The sequence below is a fragment of the Cheilinus undulatus genome, linkage group 8, assembly GCF_018320785.1.
Source record: "Cheilinus undulatus linkage group 8, ASM1832078v1, whole genome shotgun sequence".
In the NCBI taxonomy this organism is placed as follows: Eukaryota; Metazoa; Chordata; class Actinopteri; order Labriformes; family Labridae; genus Cheilinus; species Cheilinus undulatus.
Genome location: NC_054872.1, coordinates 29285318 through 29301476, shown reverse-complemented (window position 1 = coordinate 29301476; position 16159 = coordinate 29285318). Strand labels below are relative to the sequence as shown.

At 40.0% G+C, this 16159-nt stretch overlaps 1 protein-coding gene across 1 annotated transcript in view; it reads right to left on the bottom strand.

Moving 5' to 3' along the window:
* The window catches only part of itga8 (integrin, alpha 8), a 71408-nt gene that overhangs the window by 21749 nt on the left and 33500 nt on the right, over positions 1 to 16159 (bottom strand). Inside the window, exons 14-18 of the mRNA XM_041792854.1 lie at positions 9959 to 10004; positions 9753 to 9860; positions 2868 to 2923; positions 2364 to 2521; positions 1302 to 1433 (exon numbers count right to left, since the gene is read on the bottom strand). Of these exons, the coding sequence (XP_041648788.1) occupies positions 1302 to 1433; positions 2364 to 2521; positions 2868 to 2923; positions 9753 to 9860; positions 9959 to 10004 (500 nt within the window). The remainder of the gene's footprint in view (positions 1 to 1301; positions 1434 to 2363; positions 2522 to 2867; positions 2924 to 9752; positions 9861 to 9958; positions 10005 to 16159) is intronic.

The window sequence follows — 16159 nt, the reverse complement described above, 5'->3', positions numbered from 1 at the left end:
AGGTCGTAACAGGCATAAAGTTGTCTCCTGTATCCCCAAGTTTAGTGTGGAAAGTAATGCTGAGAGAATTTAAGGAAGACGACTTTTGTTATTTGCAATAAAGCTTTTCATGCAAATGGAAGCACTCTGATTAAAAAGACTGACAAAAATAAAACATTAGCCCCCTTGGACTTTGTTTAGTCATTTTTAAGTAAGTTTTGCTGACATCACAAGTCTGCAGGGCATTTGTCCATTTTTTTGGATACAAAAAAAATGAAGAAGTTTGCAAAAGGAATGTGTGGTAGAATAACCTGATGTGCCAGATAGACCGTTTCATATATCCATTGCATGAATATATTTCACATTAATCTGGGAAACCTCACATACAAACTGTTTGGGAAGGGCAGAACTTAAAAAAAGTTTTGGGATGTGACTGAAAAAAACTTTCTGTGTCACATTCATGATGGGCCAATCAAAGCAACAACAAAAAAAGAGGTAGCAGACCTGTGCAGCTCCAATGCAAACCTGAGCTACACAGGCTAGTGCTACTGTAGTGAATGGCGAATGCCAGTGGCTAAAATTCATGCAAAAGCCTATCAGGTGACATGCAAAAACATTTTCCAAGTGTTCAGTGTGGCTTTTTGCCCTTGTTTTGATATAGTAATGTGGTCGAGGCCAGGTTAGACTTCTACTTTTCTACAGCTACATCCAAGCTAATCACTACCCTGGCGGCAGCCATCGTACACACCAGCTTACAGCACAACTCAAACCCCCCCGTAATGATCCCAAACTCGTGCCGAAACAGGTCAGCAGAGAGCGAACGTCTTTTCTGACATGAAAAGCTTTCAGTGCTGCAGTAAAACTGCCGCTATATTATAGCTACTTTCAAGTTTGACGCTACTCTGAAGGCAGCCATTGCTGACAGCTCACTCTACAACTGAACCTTGCCTGTAGCTCCTGTCTTGTTCTCCTCAGGTGACACCGATTGGTCATAATTGTTTTCGGCTTGGCACAAATGTTGTGGATTTGAGCTTTGAGCTATCAAGAATTTGCTTGATATGAATCTGAAAAATCCATATGCTTTGAAGGTTAGTAGATGACTCACTGTACAGGAAAACATGCAACAGTAAACATCAGAAAAAAAAACAATATCTCACTGTATAAAAAAGAATAATATGCTTTTACTGAGTCTGAGAGTGAACTGTGTATACTACTGTCAAAAATACCATTAATGCTGTATAGGCTCTTTTGTATTGCTTTTTCATGTTGAAATAACATAATGCTGGAACAATAAAGTTCTGTCATGTCATTTATATACTCACATGCTCCTGAAGAAAGGTGCTGCTGTAATGGTTGAGAACAGGTGGAAGGGTTTGGCCCCGAGTTGGTGGAGCCAGGCTGTAGTTCAGAGCAAGTGAGATGGGGGTCAACTTGTCCCTGAACTCATCCTCCTCCTGAGAGACAGACAGACAATGTGAGAAAAAAATATGTCTGGCAACTTTGGTTGAAATATTGAGCGTACACTTACTGTTCACTTTATTAGATACACTTGTTCAACTGCTCTCTAACGTAAATATCTAAAAGGAGATGTAAGGAATATGTCGTTTATCCACATCCTTACCCTCCTCTGATGTTGCAGCAGAAATTGAGGCAATGTTTTTCAAGTCCTCTTTGTCCAATTTTGGCGAGCCCAAATAAACTGTAGCCTCAGTTTGCTGTTCTTGCAGACAGGAGTGACACTAGGTGTGGTCTGCTGCCAATGTAGCCCAATCAGAGAGGGTCTTCTTCTATATACCTGGCATTGAGGTATTTTAGATACCGTTTGCTTTCTGCTACTCACTGGATGTTTTCTCTTTTTGACCATTCTCTTTAAGTCTCGTATATGGTTGTATGTGACAATCCCAGTAGATGGGCAGTTTCTGAAATACTCAGACCAGCCCGTCAGACACCAAAAATTATGTCACCATCAAAGCCATGCAAATCACCTTTCTTCCCCATTCTGATGCACAATTTGAACTTAAACAGATCGTCCTCAGCGGGTCTACGTGCCTAAATGCATTAGTTGCTGCCATGTAATTGCCTGATTTGATATTTCTGTTAATAAGCAGTTAATCATGTATACCTGATACAGTGAACAGTGAGTGTGAGTATATATCACAATACAGAAAGGTCATGGGGAGCAGGTGGCCTCGTGATTAAAGGTGCTCCCCATGTACGCGGGCGGCCCGGGTTTGAATCCAGCCTGAGGCCCTTTACCGCATGTCTCTCCCCCACTCTTTACCCTGTTTCCGACTCTATCCACTGTCCTCCTCTATCTAATAAAGGCACAAAAATGCCCAAAAATAAATCTTTTAAAAATACAGAAAGGTCATAAATGTGCTCACTTTAAGAAAGATGGTGTAGCTCAGGCATGCACGTGGGCGATTGTGACTCAGTGTTAGAAGGCCGATATGTTGTGGCTGCTGGGTTTCCAGGAACAAAACTCTCTTTACTCCACCTCTGATGCCTTTTAACCAATCTAGCTGCAGCTCTGCTCTCAGGCCTGGAGAAGAGATATGGAGAAGTGAAAAAAAGGAGTAAATCAGGCAATCCAGACAGTCAGACACGGAGTCTCACCTGCACATGTGTGACTTTCCATTAGTTCTGAAATAAGGAGACATTTGTCTGTGTTTTACTCTACAGAGCTTAATAAGAGAGTGGAAACAATGTTCTTTCCACTGTCTGTGCCTGTCCACCTGATTTTTGTTTCCACCCTCTCTCCTGAGGTTTAACTAAAGGAAACTCTAATAAGGGGTACAATGGATTGGACAATTGACCTTCCTTCTGTAGTTTTTCCTTCTCCCTCCCTCTCTCTCATTTATACTGTTACAATGAGCACAGCTGCTTACCTACAGAACTGGGGATCCCCACTCCGCTTACTGCTGCACACACGTTTACCCTCAGACTGTGGAGGGAAATGGAGAAGGTAAGAAGACACGATCGACACATTATCAGGAAATCCTAGCTGTCTTTTAACTCACATGTTCACCGAGAGATGGAACAAAAATGCAAATGTGACAGAAGCGTACCACAAAAAAGTGATCAGTCAGGAGATATCACGTAAATGTAAGAACGGTGGCTGTTCCTACAAAGTAGTGCTAAAATTTTAGTGTCTGTCTTCATCAATGACTGTCATTTTTTCTTTCATTTGAAAAGAAAACCCTCGCCTGGGAACCAGATGAATCTACTTCCTCATAATTTCTTTTCTTTGGCGGATCTGTCTGGTTCCCATCCCAATCAGACAGATTTTCACCTGACCTAATTCAGATCAGGCCAATTACACTCCCTGACACCATGTGGTGATAATTTGATTAAATTGTTGGAGGAGCAGTGATAAATGTTTTTTGAAGTTTTCAAATTTTTTGATACTTTTTGATATCACACATTTAAGTCAATTATTTATTGATTTAAATGATTGCGCTACTGATCAAGGATCAGAACTGCAGATCTTCAGCCATATATTAATTTAAACTTGTAACAAGAAAAAAAAAAGAAACTAGGATGCATTAATGCATCGGCTAAACATGTGCGATATCAGCTCTGTTAACAATGGGCAAGTAATGTTGCGTTAACATATGTCAGTAGCCAATGTTTATCTCTAGTGACCAGTCAGCACTACTTTTTTGTGTGCATGCCAAGTAAGAGAAAATTTACCATATATTTAACTAGACTTCCTATAAGCAAAGCTTTTTTCTTCCTGCACCCCAGAGATCAGTGGGAAATACCACTAACGGTCCTGTGAGTCCTTCAATTAGGCCAACAGACATGGGAGACTGGGAAACTTTTCTGCATTTCCTCTATTTACGTGGTTATGAGTATATGTGTGAGTGTGTTTGTGTGTTATCACCTCTCTAATCATGAACAGGAAAGTGACTCCCACACATGAACGTCTGCTCTGCTGATATCCACTAATCTGAGATGACTAAGAAGCTCCTGATTCAAACTGTTGCACTCAGCATATTTAGTCGCAATGAGGTATACGACTTCATGTGATTATTGTTTGTTTAGTTTCAGCTCACAAACCTTCACATTAAAAAACCAGATGTTGCTCATGCTCATGTGTTTGTTAATAATTAGCATCTCCATTAGATGACACAATAATGATGAGCTAGTTATTCTGCTCTTAAATGTGAGAGGTGCAGATGTGAGTTTATGCGGAATAAAGAGCATGTTTCTGTTTTAAAAATTGCCCCCCTAAGTTGTTTCGACCTCTCCAGGTGGTTTCATGTATGTTTAATACATGTTGCATGCTAACATGTGTGCGTATTTAAGGTGGACGTGCTCGGGTGTGACTGTAATAAGCACTGTGTGTCAAACTCAAGTATATGCAGGGCGGAAATGACCCCCTTTTTACAGACAACAGCTCTGGTATATGGTTAGTCATTACTGTATGCAATTTTTCCCCAAAATGCATCTGTGCTCCACCACCCTGCACACTCCCTGATGGCCCTCCCTGCAAACATGCAGAAATCTCTTTCCCCACAATCTACGTAATGAAAAAGACCGTTCAATTTTAAACTGATCATCACCAAGCTTGCTGCCTTTTTTGTGCCATCAATTCACCCTTACATCCACCCTTTTTGTTGGCTTATTAAAACCATAATTTAGTGTATCTCTACAAACAAGCTTTCAATCAATAAAATCTGAGCAACTTAAAAGAATTCTCTGTTTTATATCTCTATAAGCACATCATTTTAAATCAGTAGAGGCACTATAAAGAAGATCTTAATCCATTCAAAATTTGCAAGACCAAGAAATGTTTTCTTTCCATATTACTACCAAAAACATGTTAGCTTTTGCTTAGAATATTGGACAAGGAAGGAAACGTATGACTATGTAACTATACAATGTTCAATTTTGTAAAAAAAACTAACAAAAAAGGACACCTTCCCTTCGTTGTACAAGCTGCTTTTTGATAGGATGAAAGAAGAATTGCACTGTATATACTATTTAAGGCTCAAAATGCCCAGAAAAATACCTGTAAAGTGCTGTGGACAGCATTTTTTTTTTTATCTAGGTTGGTGGTTCTCATTCTCAAACAGTCTAGCTTAAGATCCTCCACCTCCTTAATGAACAACATTTAATCCACTCAAATGTATTTAAATGGAATACATTGCAGTTTCATCCTTATATGGAACAAAACATATGATTGAGCAAAGAGACGGTACAAAATAAACATGTTTAAAAGCACACTGTCATAGAAGCCATGAGAGGACATGCAAACATTATTTTGACTTAATTTCCTATGATAATGTGTAAAGTTTGGTCATTTTCTAGAGATTAGAGAAACAAATACACCATCATGGGAAACAAAAAGCATTGTTATCTCAAAATAATGGGATAAACACATGAAAATTTCTGAGAGGGTTGCAGATTGTACATCTCTGACAGCCCTTCTCACAGACCATTCGTGTGAGAATAGAAATACACGCTGAAACTTTTGAAATAAAATTGGATTAAACTTTCATTTAGGGTCAGGGTAAGTTAGGGTTATGGGATGGGTTAGGACACCAAAAGTTAAAAACCTGACCGGCAGTATCTGATTACAAAATGTTTAATGAAGCAAAGTGAACAGTCTGCTCACAGTAAAAAAAAAAAACAACTCATCCTCCATGAAAACATTCTAGCTTAAGTAGCTCTGTTAGCTACATAAACTACACCGATTATGTAGCTATGCAGCTATCTTTAGCTACATTTGCTTAAGCTCACGTTGCTAAAGCTAACATAAGCCTGCCACACACTGTACTGCAAAACATACTAGAGACAAACTGACAAGAGAGGGAGCTGGACCGAAATGGCAACAGTAATGGACGTAGCATAGCTAACAACTAACCACAGTAGCTTTTTAACTCTAAAGTCATGCTTGATTGTGTGAAACTTGGGGTTTTTAGAGATGAGACCAGGCCAAGCCTCTGGTAGTTGGTGAACAGAATCTGTTAGTGTGGGGTGTGGTGTGCCACACACTTTAAGAACAAAACTGGAAAATCAGTGATTATTCATCTACAGATGAGGGGTCTCTTACACAGGAGAAATTGGTTACAATTTTAAAAATCTTTATGTGTGTGGCAGCATTTTGCTACATAGGCTTATGTATTGGGCTTATATTGTAACATTAATTACATAGCTAGTGTAGCTATAGTAGCTTTAGCTACAGCTAATGAAGCTGAAACAAGCCACTGGTCATGTAGCCTATCTACTTTTAAAACGGATTAGACCTCTGACATTTTTCTGTTTTATTTATAAAATGTTGCTCTGTCTGCACGTTGGTGGTTCATGTGGTTATTTCATGAATGTAACTGTCAGACTTGTTTATGAGAAAAGTTGAATTTTGAAAAAAAAAAAAGGAAAAAGTTGTACCAGCAAATTAAATCACTTCCTTTCTAAAAGAGACGGCGTCTCAGATGGACATTCTGCAGCCAGACTATGTTGAGATTTCCTGAAAACAACCCAAATTTACTCACTATCACAGCACACTGAGTTAAACAAAACATATGGATCACTGGATATATGTCTGAGGGCTTCTGTAGATCAATGACTTTTTGCTGAAATGCATTTTCTCCTGGCACACTTTTAGGACCCACTGACACCAGCTCTGTGACCCACTTTTAGGACCTGACCCACCAGTTGAGAGCGCCAGATCCAGATGACTAAGTGTCCACAAGGATTATGGAAATACACTGAGAGCAGTGGTCAGCAGAGTCTCTGGGTTTTTCAGTGATTGCTGGGTAATTATTTCACCCAAAGTCTGATACTTAACCCTGTGACTCACATGTAAGGGTAATACATGAAAGGCACAAGCTGGGGTTACCTCCCATCATGCCTCTCTGCAGCTCTCGGCTCAAAGAAACAAATGAAACGTCCAAAGACATCAGCACAACTTCCCTTAATTGTACTAGCTGCTGTTTGGCCCTCTGTGTGAGTCTATGTGCCCTATCTTGTTCCATACCTTTAACCAAATCTTTATGGTGGTTTATTTAAATAAGCTGAGTTATGTTTTGACAGAATTCCACAGTTTAGTGCTCTCTGTCAATCCAACTCAAACCCTGTCCCCTCTTCGATCACTGCCAGAACTCTCACACACACACACACACACCACAATGGCACTTAGCCGAGCTCATTTCTCCCATCCAAATAGTCACACAGCGGTTCCAGCCTCAATAAGTTAGGAGCAACAATGGACTGCGGTGAAACAGCAGGAGCTTTAAGACCCATTCCCCTCAAGTAAACTTACTCCCCGGCTGTTCAAAGCCAGCCTGCCATCCACAGGAACAATAACACAATCAAAACAGAATCATGCAGTATCGAATTAATTGCAGAGTCCCATAAATCTGACTTCTCAGGTTATTGGATACGCTGTTTTAGTGCGCTTCTAAATTATAGCATTAGTCACAGACAAACAGACCTTGGCTGAAGGCAGACATCTAGAGCACGGGGGTGAAATATCTGTCACATCTGTCAGTGTGTGTGAGATTTGTGATTGTGTATACTTTATGCTGTTTTATGACATGGTATAAGCAGGAAGATTTGTGGTGCAGCTCTGGGTTTCCGAGCAGTGCTGGGCTCTTATTTGTTTGATCGTTTCAGTTTTAATTCACACGCAAGGTCGGTGTCCAAACTTCTGAACCGCTAAAATAGATCAAACCTAAATATCAGGAGTGTTAGCCCGGAAAAGTGATTAAACTCAATATACTCAAATTTTTCTCTTCTAGCTTGACTTTGTGTCTGGGTTGATGGATGCTATTGTACCACAATGCAGTGCCAAGCGGAAGTAGAGGAGCTGCACACAGCTGGAAGAAATTTCAACAAATATTGGACTGTGGTGAGGAGCTGGAGGAACCTTGTAAAGAAATAATATTGTAAAAATCTTTGGGAAAACATTTTGCTTGTTTAATTGTGAGTCAGTAGTGTTCCAAAGTCAGCATTTGTTAGGTAATGATCTGTATCGTGAAGCACGTCTATTACTTATAGATGAAAGCCTGTATTCACTGATGTTAGGGTATTTTCCCTTTCTTTTAAAGTTTTTCCTCATTTTGTTTGGCAAAAGTTTCATTGAGAATATAATCTTTTTGAGTGACGGAGCTGCATTTAAGCACAGCAGTGGAGGGACAAGAAACAGAAACTTAATTTAGTCATCTTTCCTAATGTGAAGTGCAGGCTGCAGTCTCTGCTAACAGACTGAGGCAAGGCTTATATTAACAGCTCCAACATGTGCTGAGTGCTAATCAATGTCTGCTCAGCTACTATACATACATCAAAAGTGTATAAAATAAATATAAACTCACTGCTCTACTTGTCGTAGACTAGTGATAGCTCACATGTGCATGTGGGGACTCTCAGTGTGCAGTTTGTTGTCTGTTGAAAGGTAAAATGATTTAAAATTGATAGGAGCTGCTGCTAATCTCAGTTCCATTTTGATATTACATCCTGATAATCATTTTGAGTGCTCCCTTGCCCCTGAAACAGGTTTACAATTGGTAGATATGAAATTTCCCCCTTATAAAATACGGAGTGCCAAAAACCGCTATATGGACATCGATCTCTTCACCATCTTGAATTTCCCTCGGGATTAATGAAGCATCCACAATTACTGACTTTTATTGTGAAGGATTTGTCAGCATTACCATGTCTTCTTATTGATTTAACTTGGCTTTAGCAGCAATATCAGCTTATCGATTTATGCCTCCTATACACCACAACACAAGCATGTAAAGCGGTGATGACAGTGTTGCAAAAGTCCATACCACTTTAGAAACTTTACTGGTGATGGTAGTGATACTGGTTTACTGCCCACCACTATTAAACAATAGAAGTTCTAAAAAAAAGATTTTAAAATTGTGCTTTGCTGTGCAACAGCAACTCGGCCATAAAACAAGAGACCACATTATTATGTAGTGGGGTTAATAACTAATTCAATAGCTGAAGCGTTCTGAGCTTCCTCTAACATTAATGTATGCACAAACTGTGCTGCGGGAGCTTCATGGAATGGATTTCCATGGCCAAGCAGCTACATGCAAGCCTCGCATCACCAAATCCAATTCCAAGTGTGGGATGGAGTGGTGTAAAGCACAGTGGCACTAGACTGTGGAGTCATGGACACATGTTCAGTGGAGTGAGGCACCACTCTTCTCTGTTTGGCAGACAGATGGGTGAGTCTGGGTTCGGTGGATGCAAGGAGAACGCTACCTGCCTGACTGTAGTGTGCCATATGTGAAGTTTGGTAGAGGAGGGATAATGGGATGGGGCTGTTTTTCAGGGTTCAGGCTAGGCCCTTCATCTCCAGTGAAGAGCAATCTTAATGCTTCAGTATACTAAGACATTTTGGACAATGCTATGCTTCCAACTTTGTGGCAACAGTTTGGGGAAGGCATTACTGTGCCCCAGAGCACAAAACAAGGATTATTCAGACAAGGTTTGATGAGTTTGGTGTAGGAAAACTTGACTGACCCACACAGAGACCTGACCTCAACCCCATCGAGTGCCTGACTCCATAAATGCTCCACAAAATGAATGGGCGCAAATTCCCACAAAAACACTGCCAAAATCTTGTGGAAAGCCTTCCAAGAAGAGTAGAGGCTGTTATAGCTGCAAAAGGGGGGCCAACTCCATATTAAAGTGCATGTATTTGAATACATTGTTAACAGAGACTATATCATAATGATTCATTGTTAATTTTTTATGTTTTGTATGGAATTAGGACAAAGTGTTCTCTTGCTCTTTATGTGTGCTTCTCTTACCAGGTAACCATAATATCAGTGTCTGGCAGGTGACACTGTCTGTCATCTGGATTTAAGATCCTGGGGGTCAGGGTCATTGAAGCCTCTACAGACACGACTGCTTGAGACCTTTACACAAAAACAAACAAACATTACCCAATCTAACATGACATACAAATCAAAGTTTTAGAAAGAAACCAAAAGATGGAACTCTTCTCTGTTCTTACCTGTACACGGACACCTCACCTGCACCAAACGCCCCAACAATCAGATCTGCAGAGAAGAAGAGAGAGAGAGAGTGAGGGAGAGAGAGCTTCAAAGAATGCAACAGATGGGACTGATTTTAAGGTCTCCAGCAATCTTCATCAAACACAGACCTCTTAAGTTTAATACACACAAACAATAACACACATTACCGTGACACGGCATTTTTGTTATCACCCCTATCCACTCCTCTTAGTCCTCCCACACATGACCCAGTTCAGACAAAATTCACAAACATAATATGCATCAAAGTGTTTGTTTATGACTTCATTGTAAATGTATGCATGTGCTCATACATGTGAGTCTGTGTGTTTGGAGACAGGGACCCCTCGCTGCATTCCAGGGCTGTAACAGACTTCACATCGCTCCAATCACATTTTTGCTACACGACATTTCCCAACAGCTCCTAATTGTAAGCAGCACCAGATCTCATCTATATGTGATTTTTTTATTTGTTTTTATGGGTTTTGTGATGAACACACACTTTTAATTGGGTCTCTGAGTTTAAAATAGAGCCGGAATTTAATGGCTGCGGTTTGGGGACTCATACCGATGGAAGCCACACACACACAAATACACACATGAACACACACGCACGAGCACTGATTAAAACAATGTGAAAGCTGAAGAGAGGCACTTAATGGATACAAGCCATCAGTGCCAAATGCTAAACTGGGCTGTGTGATCCTGAGAAAGACAGAACAGAGGTTTACCTTCACAAATGATTTCTGATCATTACTAATTCCCGTATTAACTAATTATTTATGGCCCAAAAAAATCAATCCCTAAAGACGATTTATTGAGTTTTGCTTTAATCTAGGAATCCATCAGCAAAAATCTTCTGCTATTGTCTTGATGGACAAAATATGCTTCTGCAAATAGATTACAATCTATCATTTTCTACAGTAGCAGCCATTTAACAAAAACAACCTCTTTCCAAGGCTTTCTTTCAAACTCACCTTTTACATAGGCAATTATATGCCTTCATTTAGACTAGCACCCCCCTCAAGAATTGCACCAGTTAATCTGTTTCTAGTAAGTCTCAGTTCAGCAATACATTAATAAGTTACGAAGAGGATCCACTCTGGCTCACTGCAAACGCATTAAACCAAAAAAGACACTGATTTTTTTTTTTTTGTGTGATTTCTGTGCAATCAACAAGTCAAAAGTTTGCTGAAATAACATAATGATGAAGGTTTGTAGATAGTATAAAGCCAAGCTTTGAAGGCCAGCCTGAACCAATCCTTTAATTAACTCATTTATTGAATGATGTTAAAATTGATTTACGATGTCTTTAGATACTTCACAAATCTAGATGCTGATTGGCTTTCATGAGTGACAAGCAGATTTGTTGCTAAGGTTGAAACTGCTGATCCATAATAACATAACTAACTTAACTAATGTATCTATGTCATCTATATAGCTACGTTAGCTTTAGCTACATTTGCTAAAGCTCAGATTGCTGAAGCTAACTTAGCTATAGATAACGTAGCTAAATAGCAAACATATCTACACAGCTAACAAAGCTAAGCTTACAAAGCGGCTACATAAGCTAAGTAGATATGTTATTCATGTAGCTATGTTAGTTTTAACTAAATTTGCTACATCTCATGACGCTAACACTAACTTAGCTATATTTGCATATGTAACGGATTTATTATGTTGCTTGCATAGTTAAAGAGCGCCAGCGTTCATGTACTTACTTCTAAAACTGGTCTATATATAAGTTTATCCTGGACTAGACCCCTGACCCTTTTCTCAGTTTTATTTGTGAAATGCCACACAGTCTGTAATGTTTCCAATGTGGTTATTTCATGAATGTAACTGCCAGACATTGTTTATGATCAAAGCTGTATTAAAAAAATGAAAACTGAAAATACGATGTCACAGTAAATTATAGCACTACTCTAAAAAAATAATTGTCAGAATAACCCTGATAGGTGTACATAAGTCATTATCATGGGTGACAATCTGCCTGCTTTTGCTTTCCACAAGGAGTGTTATCAAAATGACTAATATGTAACATCCTGCTCTCTAACCCCTCTCTTGGGGTGTCAAACGTGCCTATCTGATCCTTCACAGACGACACAACAGTGGTGGGCCTCATCCAGAACAGCAACAACCTGGCCTACAGAGAAGAAGTGAAACATCTAGTCGACTGCTGTAAAATCAACAACCTGGCCCTGAATGTCGGAAAAATCAAGGAGATTATCATCAACTTTAGGAGGAGCCAGCCTGGTCACACACCACTCCTCATCAACAACTCTGCAGTGGAGATAGTCAGGAGGTGCAGATAACAGACACCCTGACCTGGTCCCAGCACACCAGAGCTCTTGTAAAGAGAGCCCAGCAGCGCATGCACTTCCTGCGCTGGATGAAAAGAGCACATCTCCCCCTCCAGCTCTCACCACTTTCTACAGAGGGACTACAGAGCATATTGACCAGCTGCATCTCTGTCTGGTTGGTGGCCTGCAGCACCTCGGACTGGAAGTCCCTGCAGAGGGCAGTGAGGACAGCAGAGAACATCATTGGGACTGCACTTCCTTCTGTCCAGGACACCGCTAAAAAACGCTGCCTGACCAGGGCCCATAACATCAGCAGAGACCCCTTACACCCCAACCATGGACTGTTCTTGCTGCTGCCCTCTGGAAACAGGTTGTGCAGCCTTTGAAGCAGAACAGCCAGGCTAAAAAACAGCTTCTTCCCACAAGCTGTAAGACTCTTAAACACAAAATAACCTCACCCTCACATATCTAACTCAATCTGCTGCATTAGGTTGCTCCATTAGGAGCCCAGATAAGACTGTGCAATATAAAACTACATCATGCAATATATGTAAATAAATATTTCAATATATTTTATACATATTTTTTTTTACAATATTTAATAACATATTTGGCCATATATTTATTTTATTTCTTATTTATTATGTACATTGCTGCAGTTTTTGTCTTTGCACTATTTGAAGCTTAGCGACGAAATTTCATTCTGAAGTGCACTGTTTGGTGTAAATCTGAATGACAAATAAAATCTGTCTGAGTCTAAGTCTAGGTCTAAGTCTAAAGGGGGAGCAAGACACATTACAGTAAAATTATTGTTCGAAGAATCATCACTTCAGCGATAGTGCTAATAATGGAGATTTCCAATCCTTGCATAGAGATTTTACATTGCTATTTCGACTAACAAATTCCCAATGGTCAACTTTCTGTTGACCAAGTAATTCTTTTATCAGTTAGCTAAAATCTAAACTTCACTATGCATTAAAACTATTTCTAAGAGGAAAACACGATAATAAACTGCTGCAGGTATTTAGCAGTTACTCTCAGAGTTCGTCATTTGTTGTGTCTTCCCTCTCCTGCACATTTGAGTAAAAGAAAAAAGGGACTAATTGAATCTGAGAGAGACACATCTGTTTCTGCCTTTGGCTGCAGTCACTGAGTCCCCCTGAAACCACAACATTAAACATTTAAGCCCTGTCCCTGTTCCCCTGGGGTGAGCTATGTTGCTGTGTGAGTGCCGGTCTGTGCGCTGTATCGAAAAAGCTTGCAATGAGAAAGCAAGATCTTGCTTTTGTAGGGCAGTTGGAGGGGTACAGAAAAAGGGTGGAAAAGCAGGAGAAGGAAGAAAGTGGCTGATAGAAAGAAAAGGGAGGGAAGAAGATAGTGCACTTGGCCTTTAAACTGCAATCTGTGAAAGTCATTAGAAGGTGTGTTTTCAGCAATGAGAGACAGACTCCCAGTCCGAATTCCTCCGTCCATCCCACTGTTGAAGTTGTGTAACAGGAAATCTAACTCTGCTCCTTCCATCAGTGTGCATTTCTGACACAGTGGTCGTCTGTAATCCCTTTGCTGGCTTTGTTGTGTGCTCTGCATGAAATGGGACTGATTTGAGGAGTAGGAACCTTTAGGGTTAAGTGTGTTTCAGAGTGTGAGTGCCTGGCTGCACCAAGGAGGGCTTAATCAAATAACGGCACCCTTTCCTTTTCATGTCAATCCCATTTCCTTACACACAGAAATGCCGGCCTGCCACTGATGATTTGAACATAACGTGTATGCCTAAGAGACTATACTTACACACAACTGGCCTACATAGCATTCACGCTTACATCCACCTCACTCATTGATGGAAGGTCTAGGTGCAGGTTTATTCTTGGTAACTGAGCTGCTGTAGCTGATGGTGTTGGTACTGGGCTGTGAAAACACAACCTCCACCCAGAGTTTAGACAGACTGTCAAGCTGTCACTGGCTGCGTGCCCACGCTGCATGTTTGGCTGCAGGGGGACTGGCCTCGCTGATGAAAAGCCAAAGGTCAATTGCACTCGGTGGAAAACAAAAAACAACGAAATTTGGGGGAAAAAAACGCAGAATTTCAGAATGTTTAGTTTCAAGTATGATAATAAGGCACTTGTGTAGCCTGCAAGCTACTAAGTAGCATAAACTACATAGAACGGTTCAATTTTTGTTTACAGTGGAAAGAAATATTTTGAACTCCAAACAGGGAGAACTGAAGAGATTCTTCCCATAATTGAACTGCGTAGCATTTTTGACTAATAATACACTTAAACTGGGTTTTTAAATTAAGAATAGACCAAATATTGACAGAGCAAAAGACCAATATTTACAGGTGTGACATAAAACAAAAGTAATCTGAGTACACTAATGGGTTTCTTTGTAATGCATTACCCCAGGCACTAATGGTGCTTAGGGTGTAAAAGGGGGAACCAGAACAAAAGCAAAATGGATAGCTGGAAAAAGCTGACAAGGGGATTAAAGAACAAGACAACAGTTGGATAATGTCAGACATTAGGAAAATGAAAGATGAGGTGGGTAAGAGGTGAAAAAGACACTTGATAGCAGCAAACAAACACATTAATCCTGTGATATGCCGTAATTAATCAGTCATTTTTCTTTTTTATTATATAGTTTTCTTGCAATCCCCTATCAATTTCACCAATGGCCTCAGAATCCCTGTTTTTATATTATTATACGGCATGGAATCACAAAAACCCTATTGTATCATGTATAACCCTGCAATTCTTACTCTACATGCAGCATGCAAAGTGCAGGTTGCTTTTGCTCAGACTGAATACACCTGATTCTAACAGTCTTACAGCCAGAACGACCTGTATTATGAGCTAAATTCGTTTGTCATGAACAGGACGCCCCTTGTCCTGTATTTTGATGTTACTTCTCTGTAGTCACTACATGACACTTTATTGATCCTGGATTAGTTAATCTGTTCACTGTTCATGTCAATTAAGTAAAAATCAATCAATCACAGCCCTCTTACTCACATCAGCAATACCTGCTGCATTAAAAGCCACAAATAACTCTGTGATAAGTTTAGTTTTTGAAGGTTTTTCTTCAGCTGGAGCACAAATGTGGGTTAGAAATACAGACAAACTTGCAAAAAAGACAGGTTTTCAGCTACAACAAGGAATGAGAAGCATAGAGGACATGGCTTCAGCCTGTCACTGGTGGTGACTTGGCATTCTGCACTTTGTGCCTGCAGGAGTCTTGGAAGGCCACTGAGGTGAGCATCACTGAACACATCTTGCTGCTACCGTGATGCATTAGAAGGCCACAGTAGCAAAAGGTGCCAGAAATACTGGTGCAATTTTTGGGATATAAACAAGATTAAAAAATGCAGCAAGAGAGAATTATCATATATACTCCACACACACCTGGTGCAGGTGCAGCACAGAGCTTCACTTCATGTATGGCATGTGACTTATCATGTAAGATTTTTCTTTTTCAGCGTGCAAAAGGACTAACTCATTGTAGCAGTTCAGAGCAACAAGAAATATCCATGAAAAAGTAAACATGGTGAGTCACCCCTCTCTTTTAGATTTAAAATCTTTAAATTTAAATTTAAAATTTAAAAGACTCCTGGCTTCTGTTTATCCTACTGTTTTTTTTTTTGAGTGGTTCTCAAAATGGAGTACAGGGACTATTAGAGGTCAGTAAGAGACTTACAGGGGTCCCAAGTTAATAAACATCTTTAAATTACAGAATTACAGAAAGATTTTTAATGGTTTAATTCAGTTTCTAATAATATGTACAGTGCTTAACAAATTTATTAGACCACCTGTCACGTTTGTCTCAGAGACCAACCAGCATCATGAAGTGCTTTAATGCAGACTCTTTCATTTTCAGTGAGCTCTC